General features: G+C 35.5%; 1 protein-coding gene across 1 annotated transcript; it reads right to left on the bottom strand.

Moving 5' to 3' along the window:
• Positions 1–265: 265 nt before the first annotated feature.
• On the bottom strand, positions 266–18,169 carry LOC129279210 (arylacetamide deacetylase-like). The gene is made up of 4 exons (XM_064111228.1): positions 17,792–18,169; positions 12,965–13,211; positions 2,115–2,178; positions 266–1,603 (listed from the first exon to the last, which is right to left on the bottom strand). The coding sequence occupies exons 1-4, from the start codon at positions 17,936–17,938 to the stop codon at positions 799–801; spliced, it is 1,263 nt and encodes a 420-aa protein (XP_063967298.1). The 5' UTR covers positions 17,939–18,169; the 3' UTR covers positions 266–798.
• Between the last annotated feature and the right edge of the window lie 207 nt (positions 18,170–18,376).

Genomic DNA, 18,376 nt, shown 5'->3' on the forward strand with positions numbered 1-18,376 from the left:
GGGTGGTAGATGTCCGGGGGGTGGATGTCCAGGGGGTAGATGTCCTAGAATCCCCCAGGAGTTGCCTAATGAGTGTAAAAAACCACCTACGAAATATTATGTCTCAAAATTATTTCGTTCGAAAGTTACAGCATTTTGATTTAGGGGGGACTTAATTTTGTTGTTGTGTATAATACACCCGAGTATGCAGAAACAGCAGAAAAGTCAGCATCTTCATGATTTCAAGGCTTTTCATCCATTAAACAAAGCTGAAGATGATCCAGTTACATGTATGTTTTTTTAATCCATCTTTTGCTGTGTTCCCAATTAGTGGTGTAATGAGCCATACATTTTGAGGGGGCCAGAATTGGCGTACTGGACAAAATATATATATTTTTTTAAAAGTTGCCAGAGAGCGATCTAAAATTTCGGCATTTTTATTTACAAAAATCATATTTTTTGATAGATTTTGATATAAAATATTCTGATATCATTTTCATCTTTCTCTCTTTCGGTTTTTTTTCTTGTTCTTGAAATATTGGGGAGGGGGGTCCAGCGTCCCCTATCTGTACGCCACTGGACTAAGGCCCTCCCCGTTAACTGGCCTTAATAGCCTCTTCAACGTACTACATGTACCTTATTAAACAGTATAGGTGAAACTCAATGGACGTCATCTTCAAACAAAAAATATCGTTGCTTTAAAGCCTACACCAGTACTTGGCATCATTTTGTGTTCTTTCTGAAGTGCAACAAGTTTGTGGATGGTGAATGAATATTCTTTAACATTGTTTTTAATATCCTTTAGTCAACCGTCAGCTATCATATGTTTTCTTTGACGTATGCGACGATTTCCTTGCGCATTTTTTCACCAACTTTGAAATTAATATTGGCGCCACTCATCCACAGTATACCATGGAATGCTTCTTCATAGTGGGACCATTTGACCGACACACCAGCCTCATGAAGGCGAATCTTGTAAAAGATACCGTCATCTCGAAGCGAGTCAAAACCACAGGTGATGACGAAAGCAGGGGGAAGTCCCGTAAGATCGTTCTTCATCAACGGCGCGATTCGAGGATCAAGCAGGATCGGTGATATACGCTTAAAAAGGGCTGCATTGCCTGTTTCAGGATCATTCTTCGTTTTGTAATACCTTGGATCACGGAATTCCGCTGGGATCTTGTTGTGATCGAGGTACTTGTATTCAACTGTTGTTTTCTTGAAATCAGAAGATATATGGTTGTTGTTGGCCACATGTTTCATGAACTCTGGGTCGATCTTACCTACTGTAACCAAACTCGCGAGAGTGACGCCAAAATGTAACGGAATAACTCCTGATGAGCCGAAATCAGCCCTGTACTTCTGATATGATGGGGTGTTCAGATCAATCTTCTGCGTTGAGGGATAGATAAGGACTTGAAGCTTAAGGTCTGGCAGGGAAGGATCATCGTGGATACCGATGGATACAGATGCAGAGAGCTGACCACCGGCACTGTCACCGCCGATGGCAATGCGATTCTCGTCGACGCCAAAATCCTTCTCGGCATGTTGTATGAAATAACGCGTGGCTGTTAAGCAGTCTTCGTAACCCGATGGGAATGGATGGTCTGGAGCAAGACGATAACTGTGTGGAGGCAGAAAACAAAAGAAGTCATTGAAAGTAAGACTTGGAAAGCACAAAATGCATTGCATGCAGTTATCAGGGGGGGGGTTCTATTTGACAATTGACAGCATACATTAGATAGAAAACGCGGAAAGGTGGTGTTGAGTCGCGGAACGCGAAAAGAGAGTAAAAAACCCCAAAGAAAAATAGATAAAAGCCCCCTATGATGATGGCCTAAAACGCGAATAAAGTAGAACTATGTTATTTGCAACGACTGCAGTACCGACGGTTGAACATGTCTATTCCTTTCAACTTTTGTGCATTATCTGAACTAGAAAGCATCATTAAAACTGTGAGATATCCTGAGATAAAAGCAGATAAGAGTACCATGCAATTTGACCCCGTTAGCTTTCACATTCAGGAAATTCTTGGTTTAGGGTATAAATTAATGAAACCCCTGTTAATATATCCCAGTATAAATATAAAGGGCTGTGTACTACCTTTATATTATAATACAAAAGTGAAAACGTACTCTATCGAAACAACTACAGTATCGAGTTCTTCAGCCAGGGTCCTTGTTAGTCCATCGTATGAATCTAAAATGAAACATTGCACGTAAGAAGACTTCATATCAATTCGTTGGACAAAATGTGCGTAAACTATAAGCCTACTATATATGCAAAATGAGATCAATAAAACAGTGTTGACTAAGAAATATTTAAAAATCGTTGAAAATCATATACATGAACGCTAATCAAATCATTTTCAAATTAATTGTGCGCCTTGAGTGTCATCGACAGATAACAAGGGCACTAGTATTCAACCCGTTTGGAGAGTTTCCTCAAATATATAGAAATACAGAACTTACATGAATTTCAGACCCGTCTTATTTCCAAGAGCAAATGCTGGTTATTCTTTTTCCGTTATTTTTTTCTTCAACCCGTCGACTGTGTGCGCGGGCGATCGAATTATACGGCGATGCTGTTTTGGCACTAGTATTCAATCCGTCGGCACTACTATTCAACCTAGCGATGAAAGATGGCCCTGTCTCTCAATCTGCCCTTGTCCCATCCGAATATGGACTAGACCATTTGAGATGAGACCAAACAGGAAATTAATCAAAGCCAGAGACTTACATAGATTTAGATTAAATTTAGCAATCTAAACCATTTTGAGATTCGCTATCTATCATCACTAGGTTGAATACTAGTGCAATTCAGTGCAAAAGGTCATCGCCGCATAATTCGATCCTCCGCACATACAGTCGACAGATTAATAAAGAAAATACCGACAACAGATTACCCTGGAAATAACAAAGGTATGAAATTAAGATAAATTCCCTATTTCTAAATATTTTGGCGAATTTGTCCAAATCTTTGAATTATGCCGGGTTGAATACTAGTGCCCATACGGTATGTGCACGATACAAATCTTTAATTGTTATTATTATTCAATTCAAGACCAATTAATGTAGACTGGTGCATGGTTGAAGACAATTTACGTAATAGTATCCCTAAATTAGACCACAAAAGAGCCAATCTGGAATAAAATTATTGGAAATGGTTTTTTGGCTGATTTGAGTAGGTATGGGTGTCAACATTTACCAAAAAAAAGTTAGGAGGAATACGGGTTGGGGAAAGTGCTTTTTTTCAAGGTCAAAGGTCAATGACCTTTTCGTACATACTGTATAATGGTATCTCTGGGATGGAAAGGCGCAGGTTGGTGATAATGGTGTCGAAATGCACAAATTCTTACCAGAATATCAAATAGAATAAAATTAATGACCTAGAATGCACATTCACCTATAAAATTCAAGGTCAAAGCCTTTCAAAAGGTCAATTACCTTTTTTACATTATATACCATACCGTATAATGGTATCTCTGAGATGATAAGGTACATGCTGGTGATCATGGTGTCAAAATGTACAGATTCTTACAAGAAGATCAAATAAAATAAACTTAAGTACCTAGAATACACGTTCACCAATAAAATTCAAGGTCAAAGCTGTTCAAAGGTCAATGACATATTTACATTATATACCATACTGTATAATGGTATCCCTGAGATGAAAAAGCACAGGTTGGTGATCATGGTGTCAAAATGCACAGATTCTTACCAGAAGATCAATGTGAATAAAATTAAGTACCTAGAATGCACATTCACGCATAAAATTTAAGGCCAAAGGTCAATGACCTTTTATACTATATATACCATATTATATAATTGTATCTCTAAGATAAAACGGTGCAGGTTGGTGTTCTTGGTGTCAAAACACGCATATTCTTACAGGAAGATAGAATAAAATTAAGCATCGAGAATGCACATTCACCCATAAAATTCAAGGACAAAGGTCAATGTCCTTTTTAACATTAGATGATAATAATGGTATCTTTGAGATAAAACACCGCAGGTTGGTGATCTTGGTGCCAAAATCCAAACACTAAAATAAGTATAAAGAATAAACTTTCACCCTTTAAATCCTAGATCAGAGGAAATATACATGTATAATCTATATGACATAAAAATAACCAAAAACAATATCTTTTGTGTTCATATTTTATATCTGAATAATGTAAATAACCATGTCTAATTTGTAATGAAAACATGGAGTTTTCATAATTTCGGTCTGAAATAATGAAGGCCATGGAGAATGTATTTAGGGGTCAGAGGTAAATGAGCCCTTTCCAAAATATCAGTGGAAATTAAGTAAAAAAAGTTGATAACCAAATAACACTTTTTCATATACTGCGATGCATTGCCAAAAGCACTGAAAAAATAAATGAAATCAAGTATATAATTTGAAATGATTTTTATCTTAAGTAGCAGCATTTAATGCATCATTATATCTAAATCAAGGTTGTCGTGTCTTTTCTCTCCAGCGATAGGCCACTCACCTCAATGCTATAATAAATATTATAAACTATAAGCTTAATCTTCTGAAAATGGATAGGACAGGTCTAACTCTAATGTCACAGCTAGCATCATCTGAGAGCATTTCAAACAGCAGAGGGATGATGATGATGATGAAATGAAGGCCATCATTAGAGCTGCAGCTTCTGTCATACATGTAGTAAATTACATATATATCAACTTCAACAAAAGTGAATTCCCGTATTATTATTAATTACCTTTCATCAGTTCATTGCGAGCTGCCAGAATCTCTTGTGATGATAATGCTGCAAGACAAAACTTCATATCTGCTCTCTGTCGTACGTCACCCATGATGCTATTTCTACTAGGTATCAGTTTGTACAAGGATCATATTTTTGGTCCAGAATAATTGATTGTTATCATGCACAAATTAGGCATATAACAATGAAATTCAAAAGGAGATAATAGCTTACAAGTACACATCCATCGACCTAACAAAACTACAGCACCACTTCCAGTCCTTGAGAATCAAGCTGTGCAATTATCAGTAATAATATAGATCCTGGTCTGATATCCCTTGACAGAACGTAAAGCTTTCATTGAATGGGCCAGATCAAAGTCTTGAAAATGTCAGAAGGTTTTCAAGAGTTCAATTACTCTTTGCTGAAGTTGAGACACTTAACTTCATCTATGACAAAAGCTGCAGCTCTAATGATTGCCTTATTTTAATTCTTCGTCATTGTCCCTGGCTATATGAAAATGTTCTCGGATGATGCTTGCCATAAGAGTTAGGCCTATCCTTTCCATTTACAGATTAAGTTATAGTGTTATAGTATTGATTGTAGCATTTGGGGTTAGTGACCTATTGCTACAGAGAAATTAGTACCTTGATTTAGATTTATAAAATGCATATCTAAATGCTGCTACTTTAGGTAACTTCACCACTGTCACCATTTCAAATTATATCACACATGATTTTTTTTTTACACTTTTGTCAATGCATTACAGTATATTATAAGAAAAAGTGCTATTTGATGAATCTTGATTCAATTTTACCTCGAACTTGTATTTTGACATCATCATTGGTCAAGGATTCAACTATCAAATTTGTGTTCTTTTTCCACGCAGTTCAGTCTTTTTCCCATCAGAATCACTTTACCTACATGCCACAATCACGTTATATCGACCTATTTACTTAAATTCCCTGACGTTTTTGACATAGTTGATTGACCTTTAACTCCTAAATATATTTTCCATGACCATTTTTCATCCTTATTTCAGAGTGAAATTATTAGACTTCCAAGTTTTCATTACAAATAGTTATCTTTCTTTCTATTATTCACAAATAAAATGTGAATATAATGGATGAATTTCTTTTTTGGAGGAATCATGCATGGACATATAAATATTTATCAACTTTTGACTTTGACTTTGGATATTGGATTATTCTGTATGATTATTTTGAGTCTTTTTTATCTTCTTGCAAAAATTGCTTTTTGACATCAAAATCACCAACATGCAGCGTTTTATCTTAGAGATACCTTTATACGATATATAGCCTATGTAAAAAGGTCACTGACCTTTGACCTTGAACGTTATGGATTAGTATGCATTCTAGGTGATTAACTTTATCTTATTTGACCTTCCTGTAAGAATCTGGGAATTTTGATACAACGATCACCAACCTGTGCCGTTTCATCTCAGAGATACTATTATACAGTATGATACATAATGTAGAAAATGGTCATTGACCTTTGGAAGGCTTTGACCTTGAATTTTATTGTTTAATGTGCATTCTGGGTAATTAATTTGATTTTGTTTGATCTTCCTGTAAGAACCTCTGCATTTTGACACCTAGATCACCAACCTGCACCTTTTCATCTCAGAGATACCATTATACCGTATATGGTATACAATGTGAAAAAAGGTAATTGAGCTTTGAATGGCTTTGACCTTGAATTTCATTCATTTGGTGAATGAGCATTGTAGGTACTTGATTTGATTTCATTTGATCTTCTTGTAAGAATCTGTGCATTATGACACCAATATCACCAACCTGCGCCTTTTCATCTCAGAGATAGCATTATACCGTATATGATATATAATGTAGAAAATGGTCATTGACCTTTGGAAGGCTTTGACCTTGAATTTTATTGTTTAATGTGCATTCTGGGTAATTAATTTGATTTTGTTTGATCTTCCTGTAAGAACCTCTGCATTTTGACACCTAGATCACCAACCTGCACCTTTTCATCTCAGAGATACCATTATACCGTATATGGTATATAATGTAATAAAGGTCATTGAACTTTGAAAGGCTTTGACCTTGAATTTCATGGGTGAATGAGCATTGTAGGTACTTAATTTGATTTTATTTGATCTTCTTGTAAGAATCTGTGCATTTTGACACCATGATCACCAACCTGTAATATTTTATCTGGGAGATACCATTATACAGTATGTACGAAAAGGTCATTGACCTTTGACCTTGAAAAAAAGCACTTTCCCCAACCCGTATTCCTCCTAACTTTTTTTTGGTAAATGTTGACACCCATACCTACTCAAATCAGTCAAAAAACCATTTCCAATAATTTTATTCCAGTTGGTTACTAATTACGGGATACTAGTATCCCTAAATTAGACCACAAAAGAGCCAATCTGGAATAAAATTATTGGAAATGGTTTTTTGGCTGATTTGAGTAGGTATGGGTGTCAACATTTACCAAAAAAAAGTTAGGAGGAATACGGGTTGGGGAAAGTGCTTTTTTTCAAGGTCAAAGGTCAATGACCTTTTCGTACATACTGTATAATGGTATCTCTGGGATGGAAAGGCGCAGGTTGGTGATAATGGTGTCGAAATGCACAAATTCTTACCAGAATATCAAATAGAATAAAATTAATGACCTAGAATGCACATTCACCTATAAAATTCAAGGTCAAAGCCTTTCAAAAGGTCAATTACCTTTTTTACATTATATACCATACCGTATAATGGTATCTCTGAGATGATAAGGTACATGCTGGTGATCATGGTGTCAAAATGTACAGATTCTTACAAGAAGATCAAATAAAATAAACTTAAGTACCTAGAATACACGTTCACCAATAAAATTCAAGGTCAAAGCTGTTCAAAGGTCAATGACATATTTACATTATATACCATACTGTATAATGGTATCCCTGAGATGAAAAAGCACAGGTTGGTGATCATGGTGTCAAAATGCACAGATTCTTACCAGAAGATCAATGTGAATAAAATTAAGTACCTAGAATGCACATTCACGCATAAAATTTAAGGCCAAAGGTCAATGACCTTTTATACTATATATACCATATTATATAATTGTATCTCTAAGATAAAACGGTGCAGGTTGGTGTTCTTGGTGTCAAAACACGCATATTCTTACAGGAAGATAGAATAAAATTAAGCATCGAGAATGCACATTCACCCATAAAATTCAAGGACAAAGGTCAATGTCCTTTTTAACATTAGATGATAATAATGGTATCTTTGAGATAAAACACCGCAGGTTGGTGATCTTGGTGCCAAAATCCAAACACTAAAATAAGTATAAAGAATAAACTTTCACCCTTTAAATCCTAGATCAGAGGAAATATACATGTATAATCTATATGACATAAAAATAACCAAAAACAATATCTTTTGTGTTCATATTTTATATCTGAATAATGTAAATAACCATGTCTAATTTGTAATGAAAACATGGAGTTTTCATAATTTCGGTCTGAAATAATGAAGGCCATGGAGAATGTATTTAGGGGTCAGAGGTAAATGAGCCCTTTCCAAAATATCAGTGGAAATTAAGTAAAAAAAGTTGATAACCAAATAACACTTTTTCATATACTGCGATGCATTGCCAAAAGCACTGAAAAAATAAATGAAATCAAGTATATAATTTGAAATGATTTTTATCTTAAGTAGCAGCATTTAATGCATCATTATATCTAAATCAAGGTTGTCGTGTCTTTTCTCTCCAGCGATAGGCCACTCACCTCAATGCTATAATAAATATTATAAACTATAAGCTTAATCTTCTGAAAATGGATAGGACAGGTCTAACTCTAATGTCACAGCTAGCATCATCTGAGAGCATTTCAAACAGCAGAGGGATGATGATGATGATGAAATGAAGGCCATCATTAGAGCTGCAGCTTCTGTCATACATGTAGTAAATTACATATATATCAACTTCAACAAAAGTGAATTCCCGTATTATTATTAATTACCTTTCATCAGTTCATTGCGAGCTGCCAGAATCTCTTGTGATGATAATGCTGCAAGACAAAACTTCATATCTGCTCTCTGTCGTACGTCACCCATGATGCTATTTCTACTAGGTATCAGTTTGTACAAGGATCATATTTTTGGTCCAGAATAATTGATTGTTATCATGCACAAATTAGGCATATAACAATGAAATTCAAAAGGAGATAATAGCTTACAAGTACACATCCATCGACCTAACAAAACTACAGCACCACTTCCAGTCCTTGAGAATCAAGCTGTGCAATTATCAGTAATAATATAGATCCTGGTCTGATATCCCTTGACAGAACGTAAAGCTTTCATTGAATGGGCCAGATCAAAGTCTTGAAAATGTCAGAAGGTTTTCAAGAGTTCAATTACTCTTTGCTGAAGTTGAGACACTTAACTTCATCTATGACAAAAGCTGCAGCTCTAATGATTGCCTTGTTTTAATTCTTCGTCATTGTCCCTGGCTATATGAAAATGTTCTCGGATGATGCTTGCCATAAGAGTTAGGCCTATCCTTTCCATTTACAGATTAAGTTATAGTGTTATAGTATTGATTGTAGCATTTGGGGTTAGTGACCTATTGCTACAGAGAAATTAGTACCTTGATTTAGATTTATAAAATGCATATCTAAATGCTGCTACTTTAGGTAACTTCACCACTGTCACCATTTCAAATTATATCACACATGATTTTTTTTTTACACTTTTGTCAATGCATTACAGTATATTATAAGAAAAAGTGCTATTTGATGAATCTTGATTCAATTTTACCTCGAACTTGTATTTTGACATCATCATTGGTCAAGGATTCAACTATCAAATTTGTGTTCTTTTTCCACGCAGTTCAGTCTTTTTCCCATCAGAATCACTTTACCTACATGCCACAATCACGTTATATCGACCTATTTACTTAAATTCCCTGACGTTTTTGACATAGTTGATTGACCTTTAACTCCTAAATATATTTTCCATGACCATTTTTCATCCTTATTTCAGAGTGAAATTATTAGACTTCCAAGTTTTCATTACAAATAGTTATCTTTCTTTCTATTATTCACAAATAAAATGTGAATATAATGGATGAATTTCTTTTTTGGAGGAATCATGCATGGACATATAAATATTTATCAACTTTTGACTTTGACTTTGGATATTGGATTATTCTGTATGATTATTTTGAGTCTTTTTTATCTTCTTGCAAAAATTGCTTTTTGACATCAAAATCACCAACATGCAGCGTTTTATCTTAGAGATACCTTTATACGATATATAGCCTATGTAAAAAGGTCACTGACCTTTGACCTTGAACGTTATGGATTAGTATGCATTCTAGGTGATTAACTTTATCTTATTTGACCTTCCTGTAAGAATCTGGGAATTTTGATACAACGATCACCAACCTGTGCCGTTTCATCTCAGAGATACTATTATACAGTATGATACATAATGTAGAAAATGGTCATTGACCTTTGGAAGGCTTTGACCTTGAATTTTATTGTTTAATGTGCATTCTGGGTAATTAATTTGATTTTGTTTGATCTTCCTGTAAGAACCTCTGCATTTTGACACCTAGATCACCAACCTGCACCTTTTCATCTCAGAGATACCATTATACCGTATATGGTATACAATGTGAAAAAAGGTAATTGAGCTTTGAATGGCTTTGACCTTGAATTTCATTCATTTGGTGAATGAGCATTGTAGGTACTTGATTTGATTTCATTTGATCTTCTTGTAAGAATCTGTGCATTATGACACCAATATCACCAACCTGCGCCTTTTCATCTCAGAGATAGCATTATACCGTATATGATATATAATGTAGAAAATGGTCATTGACCTTTGGAAGGCTTTGACCTTGAATTTTATTGTTTAATGTGCATTCTGGGTAATTAATTTGATTTTGTTTGATCTTCCTGTAAGAACCTCTGCATTTTGACACCTAGATCACCAACCTGCACCTTTTCATCTCAGAGATACCATTATACCGTATATGGTATATAATGTAATAAAGGTCATTGAACTTTGAAAGGCTTTGACCTTGAATTTCATGGGTGAATGAGCATTGTAGGTACTTAATTTGATTTTATTTGATCTTCTTGTAAGAATCTGTGCATTTTGACACCATGATCACCAACCTGTAATATTTTATCTGGGAGATACCATTATACAGTATGTACGAAAAGGTCATTGACCTTTGACCTTGAAAAAAAGCACTTTCCCCAACCCGTATTCCTCCTAACTTTTTTTTGGTAAATGTTGACACCCATACCTACTCAAATCAGTCAAAAAACCATTTCCAATAATTTTATTCCAGTTGGTTACTAATTACGGGATACTAAAAGGATTGTTTTCAGCGATTCATGTACAGGACGGATATGGGGCCAATTTATACAAGCAGTTGTGCTTCTTTTAACATGTGAGATATCGTATACGATTTGTATATATATATATATATATATAGTCAAATGATCTGCTCGGAGATTATAAATAGGTTCAAACAAAGAAAAGTATAAAAACTCCGTGGACAGTAATATTTTAACGAATTTTCGCCCATAGGGCTTTGTCAAGTTATGACAAATTTATTAGATTGCGTCAAAATAATGCATCATAAAAATGCGCGGTATCCAAGCAGTGAGCAAAAGCGCACAAAGGATGACGAAAAGGATACGTCATAAAGGGGAAACGAAAGAAGACAGTAGGAGAAGTAGATAGAGAGAAAATGAGAGAGAGCGCGTGAGAGAAAGAATATATATATATATATATTTATATATATATATATATATATATATATTTATATATATATATTGGAAATAAAGTTAAAATTGCATTTGATACATAACTAAGCAATTGATGCGAGCGCGAAGTGCGAGCTGAAAATTTTGATTTTCCTACCTGAAAACTTGACATTCTAGGCACTTTTTTAGATCACGAACAATGTGCGTATCTAATTTAATGGTTCATAGGAGCGCGAGCTGAAAGTTTTGACTTAAAAATGGAGTCGATGCACTTTTTGTAATCATGAAGAGGAATGATATCATGCTCAATAGCGCAAAGTGCGAGATGATATTTGGTATTATGCTAATCCAAAAGGGAAACTTTTAAGCACTTTTTAATAAAAAAAGGTAGGAATATTTTGAAGATGATATGGATCTCACTTATAAATGGTGCGAGCACGAAGCGCAAGCTGTTTTTTTTTCCGGGGGGGGGGGTAAGACCTAAAACCGGACCATTCGCGAGCTATTTTATTGTTTTTATTTTTTCGATGTAGACCTAAAAACAGAAAACACTTTAGGTATATGCGCGAATAAGTTTTTTAGGGGATGGCAGTTTTGACCTGAAACCGTGTCATTCTTGTCACTGTCGATGCAGAGAGCTCTCAACGTTCACATTGCTAACAAATAACGACAATTAACAGGTAAGGGTGTGCAATTGACGTTTACTGACCAAAATTGTGGAACAAAAAAAAGCAAGAACTCTACACATGAACCAGTTGGAATTTTTGTGACCCGACAGTTGATCATTTTGTCCGACGGACAACATCCAACATTTTTCATTGCACCGACGCTTTACAGCAAGGCTACCTTTCCCTACCCTGCCCCTTCTCTCTTTCTCTCTCTGTCTCTTCCTTTTTGCTTCTTTTCTTGTCCTCTTTCCTCCTTTCATTTTTTATTTCCTCTTTTTTCTTCCTTCTATTTTTTTCTCCTCTCGCCCCTTTTCTTCATTTTTGGGGCAAGTTAGACCTAAAACCGAGGCATTCTTGTCACTGTCGGTACAGAGAGCTCCTATTGTTCACATTGCGAAAAGTCATGACAGTTAACCGATAAATTGACTACAATTGACATTACCGACAAAGATGATGGAACTTCTTTTTTTTTCTTTGGAACTACCGCGATAACCATAGGAGTGGGGGAGGTATCGCACCCCACCCCTTTAGCGACGGCCCTGCTTGGAGGTAACTTGAATGTACAACTGAGGGGAGCTTACATGGCAATGTCAGCTTTGAGCTAATTGGCTTTCATTTTACCCATTGCCAAATACCATACATAAACATAGCTACACAGTTTATTATTATCTAAATATGATAAAAGGCATATGAAATAACATAGGCCCGTGTAATAAACTATATCATGCTCGTCTCTTCGATTTGAAAAGCAGCTATTTCGGTTTACTGCAATTTACTGCTCAAGACCAAATTGTAATTATACATTATGTAAAATATTGAAATACATACTTGCGCTGCTGAGGCACAGACCACCTCCATGAATGTATATCAAAGCTGGTATTAGGTCAGAACTCTTCCTCTTGATTGGCTCATACAGTATGACTTCAACCCCGGCAAAGTTCGTGACCTTTGACCTGATGTTTGACCCCTCGACCTCTGCTGCTGGTTGGGCTCCCAATTTTGTGATAAATTGTAGGCTTTTCACGTTGTATTCACCATAAGCTTCTTCTCTGTGTAGAAGGTGTAATGCAGAAATCTGATGATTCAACAAAACCAAAAGGATAATGTGACTTGTCAAATTAGAATAATCCTTTTCTATACCTACGATATTTTTCATTTAACTGATTTCCAGGGTATAGTTTGATGAGAGTGCCAGGCAGCTAGATATATATAAATATATATATTTATATATATATATATATATATATATATATATATATATATATATATATATATATATATATATTGTAAAGAAATGGATGAAGAGAACAATAGTAGGCGTAGCTTAAATCAAGGTTCCCCAGAGCTATCTACCCTTTGGAAAAATTGGTGATGCCGAAAAAATGTATCTGCCGGCCCCCCAGCTTTGAACGCCGGTGCCTTAACCACTAGACCACAGAGACGGGTTAGTGGCTAGGGCGACCCCGATCCGATTGACCGTCAGATAGACAGATTTTCGACACTATACCAATTATAATTTCCTTTGTCGGGTGAAGGTGGGTTTCGAACAATGACAAGCCGCCATGCTTCAGCTGGATCAAAGCTATTGCTTTGATACAGTACACGTATGGGAGAAAGTATACAAATGTGTAAAGTTATACATGTACAACAGCTTTGGCAACTCTTTTATCTAAATATTGTAAAGAAATGGATGAAGAGAACAATGGTAGGCGTAGCTTAAATCAAGGTTCCCCAGAGCTATCTACCCTTTGGAAAAATTGGTGATGCCGAAAAATGTCTCTGCCGGGAATCGAACCCGGGCCCCCAGCTTTGAACGCCGGTGCCTTAACCACTAGACCACAGAGACGTGTTAGTGGCTAGGGCGACCCCGATCCGATTGACCGTCAGATAGACAGATTTTCGACGCTACAATTTTAATTTCCTTTGTCGGGTGTAGGTGGGTTTTGAACAATGACAAGCCGCCATGCCTCAGCTATATATATATATATATAAATATATATATATATGTATGTATATTAATCAGGTACTTTTTACTGCTAAACTTCGACTGTTGGCGGGGAGTCCTTTTTCATATTTTCCTGTTTTGGAGCCGGAGATTCGCCATTGTCATCTTGCAGTCATGGCAACGCGTCTTTTACAGTGCGCTTTCTCCATCTTCAGCGCATTGATTTCTTTGAAAGGTGAGTTTCACAATCCGTATGCCCATGAACAGACGTGTTTTTCACGACTGTTTCAGAAACGGATTTTGAATTCTCATTTTTTTTGTCACATCATGGGCACTGACGAAGAGTGTGACTTTATCTTTCGTTTTTTAGAGCTATGCTCCTTCTCAAATCAACCATTTTATTTCTACTGAAATTTCTAAACCATTTGTGATTATGTTTATATATAAATATATATATATATATATATATATATATATATATATATATATATATATATATATATACACACAACAAAAAAAGTAAGTCCCCCCCCCCTTAAACAAACATCAATATAATTTCCGACCAATGCGATTTTTTTATATATTTTTACATGAGCGTGTAGTTAATTTTATAAGCTACCCTCTGAGTAAATGTTATGGACGTATTTTACGTCATGCTTCAGTGAGCACCGCCAGAAGGCAAAAATTTCACTTTTCAAAAATCATAATCCAAATATCCTGACTTTGATTCCACTTCATTGGAATGAATTCCACATTCTCATCATGAAAAATAGTCAGAAGGCTTGAAAAGGTACTTTCTAAAAGACGATACAACTTAGTTGGCTAAATTCACGGTTGAATAAACACAAGTCCAAATTTGCTCTAAATTAATTTTTTACAAATTTCTATCGATAAAAATGATCGAATATAATGACAATTATTTTTTGGGAAGAGTATCTTCAACAATATTCATCATTTCACGGTTCAATGAACATTTATTGAAAACAAAAATATGATTTTCAAATATCAAATATCAAATATAGGCAAGTATTGTTTCATTTTGGTAACTGAAAATGATCTTTTCTCAACTTTTTCCTGATGTTCATGACCAGTTAACACGCTTCAATGATTCAAACGCGTTTAATTAAATATTCACGCTTGAATGAACATGTGGAATGTGATTAGCTCTTTTTTACGTTATTGGAAAAATGCAATTGCTAACTATGGATATCTGTCACAAACCTCCTTGCATAGTACATTTGATTTGATTTTTATGAAATTCCCGATGTCTAATGCATCAGCAAGCACACAATATTTGAAAATTATGCAAATGAGAAGAAAGTTCAAGGCCTTGGCCCCACTCTGTGCCGTATCTAATGGTTATTTTGGTGTGCGCACCTTTTGGATAGTGTTACTCTGAAGCCATGTGCGAAGTTTCATGAAATAACTGTTGGCAGAAGTAACAAAAACCGTCCATGAAACAAACCCTCATTTCACATTTGTTAAAATTTTGACATCCTCTCTCATAGACATTGTGTACATTAATACTGCATAAATGTATTATTTTCTTAGCAATTTCTCAGGATCAGTTGAATTTATGGACAAATCAGGGGTGGATCCAGAATTTTAGAATGGGGGAGGGGCCTATAATCGAGGGAGCCAACATTTTCAAATTTTAACACATTCTTACAAGTTGTAGAGGATACTACCATAAACCCCTATCGTCACAATACATTGTGCTCACTCAACCATAAACATACGATATCAAAATTGTGTGTGAAGTGGCTAAATGGTGGATAGTAAAACAGTATTAACACCATAAAATTCACCTAAAAACTATTTTTGCCCAACTTTGTATTTACACAATCTGAAAAACGACTCTTGTGACTTTCAAAAATTGTCATTTTTAATTCAATCTTTAATTACTCATGCATGACTCAACCGATCAATCTAATTTTTCCCCAGGAGTTGCTTAATGAGTGTAGAAAACCACCTACGAAATATCATATCTCAAAATAATTCCGTTTAAAAGTTACAGCAACTTGTAACTTGATTAAGGGGGGACTAACTTTTTTGTTGTGTATATATGTATATAATCCACATATGAATAGTGCAAAACACCATGTTAGGAGTACTGGACTATACAGGAGCAATAACTTTGTACCTGAAGAGTGGAAGCAGCGTTCTTGCTCTTCCTATGAAATAGATCTGTAGTGCATGAAGTTACACTAATTTCTACTTGTTTATATATATATATATACATATATACATATATATATATATATATATATATATATATATATATATATATACATACATACATATATAATATATATTGCGGTGTGTCCTATTACCGGACACCTTTATTTCAGTGCTTTTAAAAATGACAACTAGAGGAAATACAATCAAGAAAAATTCGCGCTTGCTATTCCAAATATTATGAAAATTATGAATATGATAAAATTATTCCATATTTACCAACCGTTTTCTTTGCATCGCACTTGCCGCATACCCCTCCACGAAAAACAATTATTGTCGCGCGTGGCAAATTACATCATGATTCCGGACCCGCGCCGGACGGGTAAAGATATTCTTGATTATAATGGTGTAAGAAAGAATTGGTGTGATTTTTTTTTTTTTTTTGCTTTTTTTATATCGAATCTGAGCAGATGTTTGTAGTAAATTTGTGTTTGCTAATTTCATATTTTTTTCTTTTCTGTACTGCATCTTCCATGGCACTTTACAATATTATGATCGTTCGTATCGTGACGCTCATCAAGTTCTATCGATACGCTGTCGATCGTCGACGGCTCTAATCACGGTAAACCTCGCGCACGGGTACCTTGAGAAATAGCGCTAGCCGTCGACGATCATTCACAATATACACCACGTACACCTCAACATTCGATCAAATTAAAGGAGTGGACGAAATTGAAATTCAGCAAATCAGGTCCATATTTCTGTCAGAAAATTTATGAATTGTTAATTCAAAACTATGTTATATGATATTTTAAGCATTTTCTGTCATTTAAGAGATAAATGAGGTAAAAGTTTGATTTTTCGCTTTGTTTTTGCAATCTTGTTCTACATATGTATTGCTCTGTGAAATTGAACTGCGGACGTCTTGCGGTACGAAAATGTTTTCGTACGCAGTAATGCGCGTCCGGATTATTCATGATAGTGTCCCGTAATACAATACGTGACTATATATACATTATATTGCCCCCGTCATTTTTGTATCACCCTTTTCCCTACTGAAATATGCTCCCAGGGGAGCACTTCCATTGACGAGTGGATAACATGCGTGACCATGGGGTTTCGAAAAGCACCCTAAACAAGTATTTTCCATCTTCTGAAAATGCACCCCTTTATTACCCTTTTTTCATTAAGTTAGTGTTTTGACACCCTTATTTAGTTGCAAGCGTAAAGTTCCCTACCTTGAAAACCAGATCCCTTTTACGTGTTTTTTTTTTTTTTTTTTTTTGGGGGGGGGTCACGCATACTATCCACTCGCCAATGAAAGTGCGCCCCCCCCCCCCAGGAATAGGCTTAAGTTTTGACATCTCCCCGGCCCACAGATGTTTGTTTCTCTCTTAAGACCTGTAAGTGTGTATACGTTATGATAAGAATATATAGTTGTTCCTTGTTCCCGAAGGTTCTATTCATGATAGAAAAAAATAATTATAGCACAAAACTTAACCAGACTTCTAATTAAATATGCTGAAACTTACCACAAGTTTCATCAAATTTACCATCGCCATAAATGACCTGTACTTCATTGGCTCTGTTAGGCCATTGGGTACAGGTTCATAGAAGAGATAGGCCACTACCAGCCCTGATACGACCACCAACAGATAGAGCACAATGATTCCCCTCATATTCTCGGTTATTAAAGCAAAATATTGGCAGAACTTGAGAGTTGTTGTTTTATCCCTTCTGAAATGAATGCACCCCGATCAGAGCTTCATCTATCCAGACGAACGATTCGTAATATCCAGGTATATGCCAGACCATCATTATCTACTTCATTTACTTTTCAAAATTAAAACCCCGTCTGCTGATGCATGATACCAACAGTAAATACATCGATCACGATCATTCATTAACACAATGTCCAATATTTTTTCAGCTTTGTATTACATGCACGCCTAAATGATTTGAGGTCCAAAGTTCAAAGAGTCGGCCCGGTGTCAAATTCTTCCATGCTGGGTGCGCACTCCACAAATAAACTGGGTAGAACTGTATTTTCAACCTACCTTTTGAAAATAATATACAAAGAAGTTTAGTGATGGTTTTCACTGAGTGGTGGATACCAT

Source organism: Lytechinus pictus, chromosome 16, assembly GCF_037042905.1.
Source record: "Lytechinus pictus isolate F3 Inbred chromosome 16, Lp3.0, whole genome shotgun sequence".
Classification (NCBI taxonomy): domain Eukaryota; kingdom Metazoa; phylum Echinodermata; class Echinoidea; order Temnopleuroida; family Toxopneustidae; genus Lytechinus; species Lytechinus pictus.

Bases quoted from the DNA above. Each gene is read 5' to 3' on its own strand.
- LOC129279210 (XM_064111228.1), bottom strand. From the start codon at position 17,938: ATGAGGGGAATCATTGTGCTCTATCTGTTGGTGGTCGTATCAGGGCTG. The intron at 13,212-17,791 runs GTAAGTTTCAGC...TTGAATCATCAG, and splicing joins TAAATTTGATGAAACTTGTG to ATTTCTGCATTACACCTTCT. The intron at 2,179-12,964 runs GTATGTATTTCA...GTTTCATTTTAG, and splicing joins TCTGTGCCTCAGCAGCGCAA to ATTCATACGATGGACTAACA.